We start from the raw sequence: 13,500 nt of genomic DNA, 5'->3' as shown, positions 1-13,500 counted from the left end.
CTTTGAAACAGAAAGAAATAACCGATTCTTTTTCTGCAGCAGTTAAAAACTTGTTTTTGAATTTTAACCATGAGCAGAAGGAGTTCAAAGCAAATGACATTGATTATAAAAAGATTGTTCAACCATAAGAAAGAACTTTGAAACAGAAATTAAGAATAAATAAAGGAAAGTCTTATCCTTATGTTGATTCTTCAATGAGCCATGTGCTTTATGATCAAGAAGCCTCTTTTTACTGTTGAGGTCTTTTGCATAGCATTGATTCAGCTTCAATGACTGCCTTTTTCTTCAACATCTTGATCAGATGACTCAGTCTCTTCTTTTTCTTTAGTTTTCCTGCATAAAAGATTTGATGTTGCAAGATTTGGTCCCCTTACAAATTTGGGTCCTTTTGACTTTTCTTTGCACTTTGTAACATCACATCCCTTAGGAATCCATTTCATAAAACCTCTTGGAACAGAATATTTCCTTATTTTATAGAACCTAACAGAGTGGCCTTTCTTCATGCAGTAAAAGCATGTAACAACCGGTTGTTTCGTCTTAACAATCGGTTGTTTTTCTGATTTTCTTGAAAAACTTTTTGAAAACTTCTCTTGCTTGTTTTGTGGATTAAAGCCTAAACCAGCCTTTCCAAAAACACAGCTTTGAGATGCCAAGACATTCTCAAAGTTTGATTTCCCCTTTGAAAGCTTGTACACAGTTTCAACAAGATAATGAACATTTTTCTCAAGATTTTCACAATTTTTGCAAATGAGAGTATCACACTTGCAAGAGGCATTTTTTAAATGATTTTTCAATTTTCAAAATCACTTTTTGCTTTTTCCAGATCCTCTTCAAGTGATTTAACTCTCTTTTCAAGCCAACTGTTAAGATCTTTCAATCAGTTGTTTGAAAGAACCAATCTTTAGCTTCATCATGTGTTTCTTGAAAAGCTTCAAGCAATTCACTGTAATTTTGTTCATTTAAGGAAGCACATGAACTTACCTCACTTGAGCTGCAAGATTCATCATCATTTTCAGCTACCAAACATATGTTTGCTTTTTCATCTTCACTTGATGAAGAACTTGATGATGACACCTCATTTTCATCCCAAGCTATGTAGGCTCTTTTTGTCTTGCCTTTCTTCTCCTTGTAACTAGTCTTTTTCTCTTTGCTCTTGTTTGGACATTCTGCCTTTATATGACCTTGCTCACCACAACCAAAACAAGTATAGTTATTTGAATTGAATTCATTAGGTTTCTTGTTTCTATACCTATCCTTGTTGTTGTCTTTGTTGCGGTTTCTCTTTAGGAATTTGCTGAATTTTCTTGACAGCAAGCTAAGGTTTTCCTCATCACTATCATCACTAGAATCTTGCTTTCCCTTGTGCTTGGATGCTTTCAAGGCTATGCTCCTTGTGTGCTTATCTTCACTCTCTTGAACATTGAGTCTATTCATCTCTAGCTCATGTTCCTTAAGCTTTCCAAACAAAGAAGCAACACTTAATGATGTTAGATCTTTAGATTCGGAAATAGCAGTTACCTTTGGTTGCCATGCTCTATCAAGACATTTCAAGATCTTGATGTTCAGCTCTTCTTTATCAAAGGTCTTGTCTAGGCTCATAAGGTGATTGATGATGTGCGTAAATCTTTTCTGCACTTAGCAATTGTTTCTCCTTTAAGCATTCTAAACATCTCATATTCTTGGATAAGAGCATGCTTTCTAGCTCTTTTCACCTCATTTGTTCCTTCATGAGTGACTTCCAAAGTGTCCCACATTTCTTTTGATGATTTGCATTGCGAGACTCTAAAAAACTCATCAGAATTTAAAGCAGATGTTATAATATTTTTGGCAATGCAATCGAATTTGGCCTTTTTGCTTTCTGCATCAGTCCATTGAGACCATGGTTTCTCAATGACAAATCCATCCTTTTCAAACTTTGGGATAAAAGGACCATTTTCAATTGCATCCCAAATTCCTTTGTCAAGAGATTCCATAAATATTTTCATTCTTACTTTCCAAAACTGGTAGTTCAAACCACAAAACAAGGGTGGTTTGTTAATTGAAGCACCTTCCCCAAAAGGTAGTCTATCAGCCATTAAAAAAAAATTAGGATCAACTTGAATAACTTTCAAGAACCAAGCTCTTGATGCCAATTGTTAGAAAAGATGGCTTTAAACTAGAGGGGGGTGAATTGTTTAAAGAGGATTTTCGCAAACTTTTCAAAACTATAATGAATTTATCTCAGGAAACAATTGATTCAGAAATTCAGTTCGCCAAAACAGCAAGCAAAAGCTGTAGTACCATAAAAACAATCGGTTGTTTATACAAGCAAACAACAAAAAAACTGAAATTAAAGAGTGAGAGATAGAGAGATTGTACATAGTTGTTTATACTGGTTCACTCCAAACCCAGAGCTACATCCAGTCTTCTCAGAACCCTGAGGAAATCCACTAAGCAATCACACCTTGATCACTTACACAACAACCAAGAGAATGACCTTGAACACCTCAAGAAACACACTCTCCTTGGTCAACACACCAACACTAAGATTGTTGATCTTGATCCCCTCAAGAACACACAGCCAATCTCAATAAAATACAGAAACAAATACTTGTTCAACATAGTACAAGGATTACACTTGTTACAGAAGATAATTTGAAATCAATACAAGCAGAATCCTATTCCATACACTTTGATCAATCACAAACTCTTAGCAATCTCAGCTCTTTGAAAAACTCAAAACTCTTAGGAAAAACTTGTCAAAGATTCTTAAATCTCAAATCTGTTTTTCTGAATATATTCAAAGATGTAGTTTGTTATCAAATCTTAACAAACTCTTAAATTGCATTAAAAGATTGGTCAAAGCATTTAATGACTGGAGCGTAAGCAGATAAATCATTTAAAGCTCAGTCAAACAGAAAACAGTTTTTCTGTTATGGTCCTAAAACAAACAATCGGTTGTTTCCTCGAATCAATCGGTTGTTTTGGTACTTAACAGTTCAACCATTTTAAAAACAGTTTTCAATCTTTTTCTCAAAACACCTAAGTATAAACAATCGGTTGTTTCGACAAAACAATCGGTTGTTTCGACAAAACAATCGGTTGTTTTAACTTAGTTTGAAAACATTTTACTTTCACAAAGATTGAGAATGCTAATGCTTTAGATTTAATCAAAGGGTGGATTACAACATATAAACTACCCCAGAACTAAGCTAAACCAGCACAGCAACATCAAGCATAGCAGAGGCTTCAACATCCTTCAAAGGATTTGGATTCTTCAAAACTTGGTTCAACAGTAGGCAGAGTATGCGTCCAAGAAACTGAGAATCTTATGACCGGTCGCGCCATCTACTAACCGACCCTGTGACATGCTTTGTTGAAATTTGTGTAATTGACACACATCCTCCACTTACTGTTGGCCTGGGTGACCATGACTACGTTGGCCAGCCAAGAGTGTAGCTTCACATATGAACCCGACCGATAGGAGCTTCTTGGCTTCTTCCTTTGTCACTAATATATTCTCCTCCTCGAGCTTGCGCTTCTTTTGGGTCGGACGTGCCTCCTTGTAGCTCGAGAGTTTGTGGATGATGATATCCAACCTCACTCCCGACATATTCGGTGTTGTCTAGGCGAAGAGGTTAATATTCCTCTTCAACGCTCGGTGTATCAATTTGTGCTCGCCACGACTATTGCCTACGCAGGTAGTGTACTCCTCGTCAATCAAAGGAACTTGATGTAATTCTTCCTTAGCCTCGAGCCTTGGCCCAGGTCAACCAGGGCGACCGTGTGTTGTCTGCGCGCCGGATGGGCTTCTCTGCAAGGGGACCTTCGTCTTTGAGAGGATTTGCGTTTAGGGATCGGTTGCCATAGTTGTCTAGGGATCGGTTGTCATAGTTGTCTTGTCGTGTTGGCTCTACCCTTAAACTCTCGACGTAACACTCTCGTGCCACTTTCTGATCTACGTGTACCGTGAGAATGTCTCCCGACGCTGATGGGAACTTCATGGCCACCCCAACCTATTGATGGACGGTCGTCCCAACAGGATGTTGTAGGAGGTGTTGGCGTCGATAAGCAAGTATCGGATTTTGATGGTCTTACTCACCTCTCCTTTGTCGAATGTGGTATAGAGTTCGATATACCCTCGGGTGCTCACTCTCTCACCCGAGAAACCAACCACATGGTCATCATACGACTTCATCTCCTCCTCGGCTATCCCCATTTGCTTGAACGTCTTCCAGTAGAGGATGTCCACTGAGCTTCCTTGGTCCACCAACATTTTCATGATGGTGAACTTGTCAATGTCGACTGATATCATCATAGGATCGTCCTGTGAGGGGTCGACACCCTTGAAATTTTCGTCAGTGAAGGTGATGAGTGACATCCTCGATCGGAACGACACGGTGTTTATCTGATGCATTGCCCTGAAGTGTTTTTTTTTTGGCGTTGTTGGAGTTGTCTCCTCCATAATCCCCCAACAATAGTATTGATGACTTTTCGCTCCCCCAATAATATATATATTTTGAAAAAGTCCAAAATTATCTTGAAAAATTTAGTGAAGTGATACACTGGTTTCTTTCGAAATAATTCCCTATTGAAATAATTCACTATACATAGATATAAAGAAAAATAAATTTAGAGAATTTCTAGTTTAGTTTACAACATACATAATTTAATTTTAATAAATAGAAAACATAAAATTAAATTAAATATAAAAAAACAAATGAAATAAGATATTTTTCATATTCCTTTTTACTGTTCCTCATACAAAATTATTTTATTTCATACGTTTAAAATAAATATTTTTTTTTGAATAATTATATCGTTTCTAACTAATTTAAGTGTTCCTATATTTTTGTAAGTAATGTTTTTAGGAACATAAAATAAAATCTTAATTATTATATGTTTTTCTTATAGCAAGTTTTTAAGTTTGACTTACTATAAATTTTAATTTTGATAATTATGTCTCTTTAAATTTTGATTTTGATTCAATTATTGATAAAAGTTGAATGACATGAAGCAACGAAATACAAACTATATGATTTTATTTTTACAGTTATAGTACGTTCATTTATGCATTCATTTTTGTTGTATCAGTGACAATGATAATATATACTGACTGATAATGTATATAATTTTGAGCATATTATTTTGTCTTCCCTAAATTATTAGTAAAGAGAGTGTGTTTCTTCTCTCACTATCCATATAAATACTAGAAAGAAAAGGTCAATTTTTACAGACCAATAATTGCATGATCATAACACGAAGCAAAATAGATATTGTTGTGCTTGTGGCAAAGTGAGATAAACATTTAATGGAAATATACCCGGATTTACCAGTATGTGATCACAAATCACTACATCCATAACATGAACTACAAGTGTAAAACATTCGTCGTCGTTGACTATCACACAAAAAAAACTCATTTTATTTCTTATGGGATTGCTTAACCAATACATAGATTGAAAACTCACTCAAGTTTTTCTAGCTACGCTCCCACACCCTAGAAGACTGTCCTACTGCACGATCCATTTCGGAAAACCATTTCCCAATCCTGGTGTGCTCTACCATATCTCTACCTGACTTGAGATCGCGGATGGGTCTAAGAACACCAAATACAGCAAGATCTGCTAAATTAGGATCTAACCCGCCTGCAAAAATCAAGAATATATGAACTTGTTGAGTCCTCGTGATAAGTACATACCCAATATTTTTTAGGATCAAGTTAGTTGAACATACCAAGAAATTTACGGCCGTTCAAAGCATCAACCCATTGTTCAGCAGCTCCATACAGTGCTGCTCGCTCATCAGTGATGTTGTGTTTCTTCTTCAATTTCTTTGACACAAAATACATAGCTGCAGCCCCACCGTACTTTGCCACTAACCTCTCAGAGAAACTGAAATTTCCTGCATGTAGAAGGAAACGTAAAATTGTTTACACAGCATCACACGCTAGGCCTCTGGATAAAAAGAAATCAAGGTTAAAAAGGAGGGGGGGGGAAGGAAAGTAGCAAAATAGAGAGGCGGAATAATTAAAATAATCATGCTTGTAAGGTTTCCCTCTCTCCGTCCATTGGTGTGTCTTCAATAAGTGTAATTATTTACATCCATGCGGGTACAATTTAACAATGACTACTTATATTTGAAGAGGAAAAATACTTTGATGGATCAAGAGGTCTGTTTAGTGTCATGCATTAATGGGTACAAGTTAGTATCCATCCCATTGTACATATTTTATGGTCACTGCAGAATAATCAACTAAGCATCAAGTAACTGAAAATAAGGAATTATCAGGATCCAATAATGATTTTTCACCACATGCAGAAAATGACACAGAAAAATACCGATTACAAGCAGTATAAAAAATTAAGAAAAAATGAAATATGTTCAGTATACGTCTACCATTTCCTTTTGGAGAAAATGAAATACACCTCAAAGAGTTACAAAATAGTACAAGGTCAACCAGAAACACATTATCAGCCTATAGTTCATCTGTTAGGTGTAACCTACGATAAACAACAAAGCTTACTAATATGTTAAATGATCTTTTTTGTGTTTTGGAACAGATAAAATAATAGATTACAATAGACAGTTTTAATCAAAATCTTACCTTGGGTAGTGATATAATCAAATGATTCAAGAGCTTCAGGAACATTTCGATATATATTCGGCGACAAGACATGCACCAAGTGATTATCCACCCACCTATATAACATGTCACAGCATAGTGTTTATATTTATGGAAGCAGTTGGTTATAGCTACTCGTACTTAGTCTTGCATCCCATATAACAAAAAAAAGACAACCAATAGCTACGATGCGATAAAGCAGTACTCTAATAATGGGGCATCAGAGGTGTAACCATGGGTTACCAGAGAACCGAAAAACAATGCAACAAAGTAGTCCAGAATAAAAAAATCTAGAATTAATAATCAGAGAAGACTGATAACAAACATACTCTCGCCACTTCTTCTCTTCTTCTGCATTTAGATCATAGTCTGGATGTATCCTTTTGATCAACTTATCAATTATGTCTGCCAAAAAAGGAAGGCGAGTTTAGTTACAACCACGTTTGAGAACAGTTTCTGTTGTTGCAACATGAGGTATCTGAAACATCTTTTTTTTTTTTTCTTTTACATTTGATCAATCTCTCCCTCACACCAGATTGACTCATTTTAGAATAAAGTAATGCCCACAATAGCGACTTTATTGGTTTTACTAAAATGCATAGAACACAGTATAAACGAAAACATTAATAAAGAGAGTTAGTTAAACCTGAAGAATCAACCATCTGTTCACCGTCAACAGAGAGGATAGGTACTTTCTTGTAGTCGGACCATTTGATCTCCTTCTTGTTGATGGGATTCACCTCGACCACTTTGAACGGAATGTTGTAATAGTCCAAAAACGCTGCAAAACCAAGGCAAGAAAACAGTAAATTAAGTTCTGAAATTTCAAGAGAAAAAAGTCAGGAGAAATAGAGAGTTAAAAGGGGAATTCACCTGCTACCTTATTGCAGAATGGACAGGCCTGGTACTGAAAGAGGAGAAGTTCTTTGGGTTCGAAGGCCTTGATCTGGGCTTCTTGGGCCAGACAGGTGGCAGAGGCAGATGCAGAAAAAGAAACGTATCTAAACCCAGTAACAGAAGAATTGCTGCTTCTCAGGGTGGTCGTGCCATGGGGAGCCACTGGGTGAAGGGTGGCAGTAGCACCTGATACGGCGGTGAAATTGCTCCTTAGGGCTCTGCTTAGAAGTATTCCTCTGTTCAGCCCTCTCATCTTCTACACAAATCACCGTCACACACAGACAACTTCCTTCGCAATCACGATAGCATATAACTTCAGGGTTTAGGGTTTTGCTTCTTCCTTTTCAACAGTGTTAGTTTTTATATTATAAATTTCAGAATATATATACCTCATCTTGTCCAATTTTATCTATCGTTACTATTAATAACACTTTTTTTAACATATAATTTATTAAAATTATAAAACCATAACTAAATTTATAACTCGTTAAGTAAAGAGTCATTCTCTTATTCTTACAGCAATCTTAATATAATATAATATATATATATATATATAGAGAGAGAGAGAGAGAGAGATAATTTTATCTTATATTTATGAGGATGAGAAAATTTTACAAAATTACGTATTTAGGTAAATCGTATAGACTTTATAAATAAGAAGTTGTGTTTCAGTTCAACGACTTTTGATTTATAGTTTATTTTTTCTAATTAAAATCGTGATCCAATAACATGATTTTGATGTTCAAAGGATTCACGAGAGAGTTGTATATGATAATTAATTCAACAATTGAATTGATTAAATTTATATTCTATAAAATATTATTAAAAATATGAGTGAATCTCTCTCTCTCTCTCTCTCTCACACACACACACACACACATATATATATATATATATATATATATATATTGTGTGTAATAAGTATCCAGGAGGAAAAGTAAAGTAAAATAGCTAAATTCATAAACTCTCGTTCTCTGTTGGATAACATATTATTACTTCCATTCCTGAAATAAACCTATTTGTGATAACTAACAAAAACTACTCTAGTAACAAAATAATTTACATAAATTACAATGTTTACACAGCAAACAATGTGAGATTACTACATCATTTCACTTGCAGTTTTGCTTTTCAATACAGTTATTGCTCAGTACGTCCATTGATATAATTGACCTTTTTTAGTGATGTTTCTACTTCAATCATTATATTTTATCATAATGAAATATATTCCAAGTCATGGCCTGCAAGGTGCTTCTGATAACAAAGAATAAGGAGAGAGCTTGCACAACTGAATCTTAAAAGTCCCATATTTAAAGTAAGACATAGTACTTGACGCAATACTTAAGATTTTCGCGAAATGTAATACTAGAAGTCTGCTCTCCTCTAGCATACTAGTGTTTTGAATTCGACTCTTGAAAAATCCTAACAAATTGCTAATAGTGAGGAAACATCTATACAACTACTTGAAATGGAGCATGTCGAGGCAACAAAAATCAAAATAACTTGAATGACAAATAGAAACCTTAAATACCTTTTGTTTACCAAAAAACAAAAGACAAGGAAATGGACAGTTATATAATTAAGTTGATTGTAGTTACAGAATATTAAACGAGGAATGGTCCTACAATGCAAGTTCAAACTGTACACGGCTTCCTGCTCTCTACAGAGAGAGGACAAGGAACACAATAATACAAATTGATGAGATGCAGCAGTAAGAGTTGGTCAGACAGTCACCGCCTACTATTAATTTCTGATTCTCGATCATAATATGGAGCAAGCTTTCTGTGCCTTCCTTTTCTTTTTCTTTTGCTTTGGTGGTTGGAGAACCACTTTGATGGCAGCGTCAAAGACAGCTTTCACATTCTGTCATCCCAAGAGTACATGACAATCTGTGTATAAAGACAGAAAAATTCGCTGCATAATATTTTAGCAAAAGATAGAAAGTACACCTGTTGTGTTTTTGAACTACACTCAATGTAGGCCGGAGCACCAATCAGCTTTCTCAATTCTTCTCCCTTCAACAAAAATGAAAACAAACATCAATGGGAGGATCAATCTAAATCAAGAAATCCTGCCTCCCCGTCTATCAAAATATGGGGGATTAGGAAAATTTGTGATGTATCTTACCTGTGCTGTACTAATTGGAACAGCACCAGGGTGGTCCACTAAAAAATGCTTATCATCCCGAAGATCTGCAGACCGATCATGCATTTATAGTTGTCAAATCATTCCAACTCTGGATATGAATAGGCTATAACTGTTAAAAGCAGCATTTACCACATATAGAAATTTAACTACGAATGAATATCCTAGTAAGAGAGAAATTGCCACGTTTGTTATGTTCCCATCAATAAAAAAAATTACACACCAGTTTTATGAACACTGTACTGATTGCTTTTCTTCACACAGAACAACTCAAATTAGAATTCACACAACAATATTTCATACTCTAGGTCGGTCCGAGAATAAAGAAATTAAGAAGCAAATATCCTAAAAAATGCAACAAATTAGAATAGCATGATGTGATAGGGTAATAAATAAACTGATCCGATGCGTCCTTTGACGTTAGAAAAAAGAAAACTATTACAGCTTTCAAATAACCAAAGCTAAACAGGAAGCTCTAACAGTAACATGATCATATTGGTTAGACAATAGCATATACCAATACATTCAACGAAGGGTGGGGGTTAATAAATGCTTACCTAACTTGGTTCCGACGAGAATTATTGGAACACCAGGCGCGTAATGCCTTAGTTCAGGGATCCACTGACAGAAGAAATAAAAAGAACAATTTCATCAGTTTTATTATAATAAGTGCACAACTTGATTTAAATGGTGACCATCTTAATTGAATTTTTCACATGAAAGGAAAGAAACAAACCTTCTTAGCAATATTTTCATAGCTAGCCTTGCTTATGAGAGAAAAGGCAAGAATAAAAACATCAGCTCCTCGATAGCTCAAGGGTCTTAGTCTATTATAATCCTCCTGACCTAAATCAAACACTATGTCAAACCACAAAAAACAAACAATATGCAGAAAACAATACTCAATTATACATAAACTGAATCAGTAGCCATGTTACCAGCAGTATCCCACAAACCCAGGTTTACGGTGCTTCCATCCACCACAACATTAGCACTGAAATTATCAAAAACGGTGGGCACGTAGTCCTGTCATCATGATACGAGAAACAATGAAACCACAAATCCATAACATACATAACTCGTTGAAGAAGAAAACCAAAATCAATTGGAAAGGATAAACACCAAAGACAACAAAGAGAAGCAAATAGTGTTAAATAACTTTAAAGCACTCGATTGGTTATTTAAGGATGCTTCAAAATAACAATAACGATGACAGTATAGTGAATCTCCGTAGCAGGAAAGTAGGAGAGCAAGTCAAACTCCACTTGGAAACTCCAAATCAACGATGCTTACAATTCCACCGCATATATCTCTAATTTCAACTTTAAATAGTTACAATTGAGAGAGAGTGAAAGAGCAGAGAAGAAAGAAAGAAACCGTGGGGAAAGTGTTGCTGGTGTAGGAAATCAACAAGCAGGTTTTTCCGACAGCACCGTCACCAACGGTGACGCACTTTATAAACCTCGACGCACTCATTTCAGATGAATGATGTACGCAGACGAAAATGTGTCTGAACTTGAAACACCGAAAGCAAGGTCAGTGTAGCATGAACCCTAATCGGTATATGCAATTGCAGACACAAACGTAGAAGGGAAAAAAGGGGGAAATTATATTGAATTGAAATTGAACTTTGCGGAATCAAATTCAAAAGAAAAAAAAGAAGAAAAAAAAAAGAGAAGAGGAAAGAAAAGGTTGGAAACACGGACTCGATTTACTGTGATTGAGCTACAGCGCAACACCAAGGACCATTTGGCAGTTAGTATTTGAAATTGATCATTATTACACTCTCATATTTTAAAAAAAAAAACTCAAAATTGAGAAATCGATAGTTTGCAAGGGTAATTTATGTTCTAAAAAGTTAAGATTTCAACGTACAATTTGAAATTAAATGAAATATACCAATAATGTAAGAATTTTAGCATACCAAACATTACTTTTCAATCGACAAAAGACATTAGATGAAGCAACCTCGTATTTGCAAATAATTTGTATAAGTTGTAGCATTATTTTATTTTTAATTTTTAGTGAAATAAAAAGAATATAGGCCGCAACCCACTATTATTCTTCCCCCTTCAATTTTTCAAAAGCTGGTATAAAGAAAGTCACAAAGGAACATTGTAGAAATATAAAAACACAAAGAAAAAGTGTAGAGCTTTCCGTCGTGTATTTTCTTTTTGAATAATAATAAACTTTAACAACCCTAAAAAAATACACACAGTTGAGAACCAACTTTAATAATATATTATGAAATTTGGACATTCTTCTTAAATAAGTGTCAATGTTCGATACGATATAAGTATGACACCCGTAAGATACGTATTATGATTATAAAAATAATAAACAAATTCTTGTGAACCAGTCTTGGAAATTTTATTTTTTTTCCAAAAAATAATCTGAAACATATTAGTGCACATAAATCTTTATTATCAATTTATATAATTCATAATTATATAATATATAGATTTGTGTCTCCGTGTCTTACATTTTAGAGATTTTACGTATCTCTGTGTTCGTGTCCATGTCGTATCAGTGTTTGTGATGGCATTCTCAAGGAGCTCTTCTTGGATGTTTGGTGATTTGGTGCGAAAGCTAATGGTGAAAGTGGGCAAGGTCCTCCTAGGAGTTGTGGTGACCTTGAAGGTGCATGAAGTGTATGGAAAGACGGAGGTTCGGCCAGCCCCCTTGGTAGATGGTGAAGAGAAGATTAGGTCCTAGAAACTAGGCAAAGGCAATGTATGGCACTAAATGGGCAGCATAACATCACTCTCATTAATCTTGAAAATACAAGGTGTAGGCTCCTCTTTTTATAGGCTAAAGAGGACCATATTTGATGACCTAAATGCTACACAAATGTAAGCCAAATGAAATGTAAAGAAGTGGCACATGGGCCACATGGAGCACATGGGTGCACATGGCTTCACAAAACTGTTCCTAGATTAGTGAAGGCTTCTAGAAACCTTTAGCTAATCAAGGTTAACTCCTCCTTAATTCTAATGTGCAGAAAAATAAACATTTGTCCACATGGCTATGCTATTTACACCCCAATTAAAGCTAAACTACACTTGATGGGCCTTCACGGAATATGTGCTAGTATGCCATTCTCCCATTCATAGCTTTGATCCAAGTCTTCTTGTCCTAGACGCTCCTAGCTTGTCCTAGACGCTCCTAGCTTGTCCTAGACGCTCCTAGCTTGGTCTTCTTGTCCTAGACGCTCCTAGCTTGGTCTTCTTGTCCTAGACGCTCCTAACTTGTCTTAGACGCTCCTAGCTTGGTCTTAGACGCTCCTAGCTTGATCTTAGACGCTCTTGACTTGGCTCTTGCCTTTAATGGAAGGTTGTGCTTGGCCCTCTTCCATCATCCCCTCCCTCTTGAAAAGGATTTGTCCTCAAATCCAATGCTTTTGCTTCCTAGGGGGATGGTTGTGGCTGGATGGTGTCCATCATCTCTTCCTTCTTGAGAAGATCTATCCTCAGATCTTCTGACTTGATCTCGGATAACAGCCTCTTGCCTTGAGAACTAGGATTGCCCTCCCAGGTCAAACGTGTACCTACTAAAATCATCAAATAAAGCAGAGGTGTCAGTTTGAAAATTAATTTCACTAAGTTGCCATTTTTGTTTTTCTTTTGTGTTTGGCAACTTTTTACAATATTTCTTTTTTGATTGTTGTATGTGTTCTCTAATCATCTTATGCATTTTAAAATTTTCAATTGTGGTTACTTTCTCCTTAGGCATAAATCCTATAGGAGATGGTAACATCTCAAAAGAAAGAAGATGATTTAGCCCACATACAACCTCAAAGGTAGAAATATAAGTAGTTTTGTGAACTACTTTATGGTGTGCATTCTCATCTCTAG

General features: G+C 35.6%; 2 protein-coding genes across 3 annotated transcripts; both read right to left on the bottom strand.

Moving 5' to 3' along the window:
- Positions 1 to 5,264: 5,264 nt before the first annotated feature.
- On the bottom strand, positions 5,265 to 7,898 carry LOC137820450 (uncharacterized). Its single transcript, XM_068624552.2, has 6 exons — positions 7,478 to 7,898; positions 7,251 to 7,385; positions 6,934 to 7,009; positions 6,587 to 6,681; positions 5,716 to 5,883; positions 5,265 to 5,627 (listed from the first exon to the last, which is right to left on the bottom strand). Exons 1-6 carry the CDS (start codon positions 7,752 to 7,754, stop codon positions 5,461 to 5,463), a joined length of 918 nt encoding a protein of 305 aa, XP_068480653.1. The 5' UTR covers positions 7,755 to 7,898; the 3' UTR covers positions 5,265 to 5,460.
- A 1,157-nt stretch (positions 7,899 to 9,055) lies between these two features.
- Positions 9,056 to 11,826, bottom strand: LOC137820451 (rac-like GTP-binding protein RAC1). 2 transcript variants are annotated; one of them, XR_016515544.1, is made up of 7 exons: positions 11,024 to 11,479; positions 10,585 to 10,672; positions 10,383 to 10,492; positions 10,204 to 10,267; positions 9,629 to 9,737; positions 9,451 to 9,516; positions 9,056 to 9,364 (listed from the first exon to the last, which is right to left on the bottom strand). XR_016515544.1 is itself a non-coding variant. In XM_068624553.2 (7 exons), exons 1-7 carry the CDS (start codon positions 11,120 to 11,122, stop codon positions 9,263 to 9,265), a joined length of 594 nt encoding a protein of 197 aa, XP_068480654.1. In that variant the 5' UTR covers positions 11,123 to 11,826; the 3' UTR covers positions 9,056 to 9,262. The 2 variants fall into 2 exon arrangements, 1 of the variants encoding a protein (XP_068480654.1); XM_068624553.2 differs by having other exon boundaries at positions 9,629 to 9,693; positions 11,024 to 11,826.
- Positions 11,827 to 13,500: the final 1,674 nt, after the last annotated feature.

This window comes from Phaseolus vulgaris, chromosome 9, assembly GCF_051622355.1.
Source record: "Phaseolus vulgaris cultivar YP4 chromosome 9, ASM5162235v1, whole genome shotgun sequence".
NCBI lineage: Eukaryota > Viridiplantae > Streptophyta > Magnoliopsida > Fabales > Fabaceae > Phaseolus > Phaseolus vulgaris.
The sequence above is the reverse complement of the archived record's forward strand: the minus strand, read 5'-3'. Positions and strand labels throughout refer to the sequence as shown.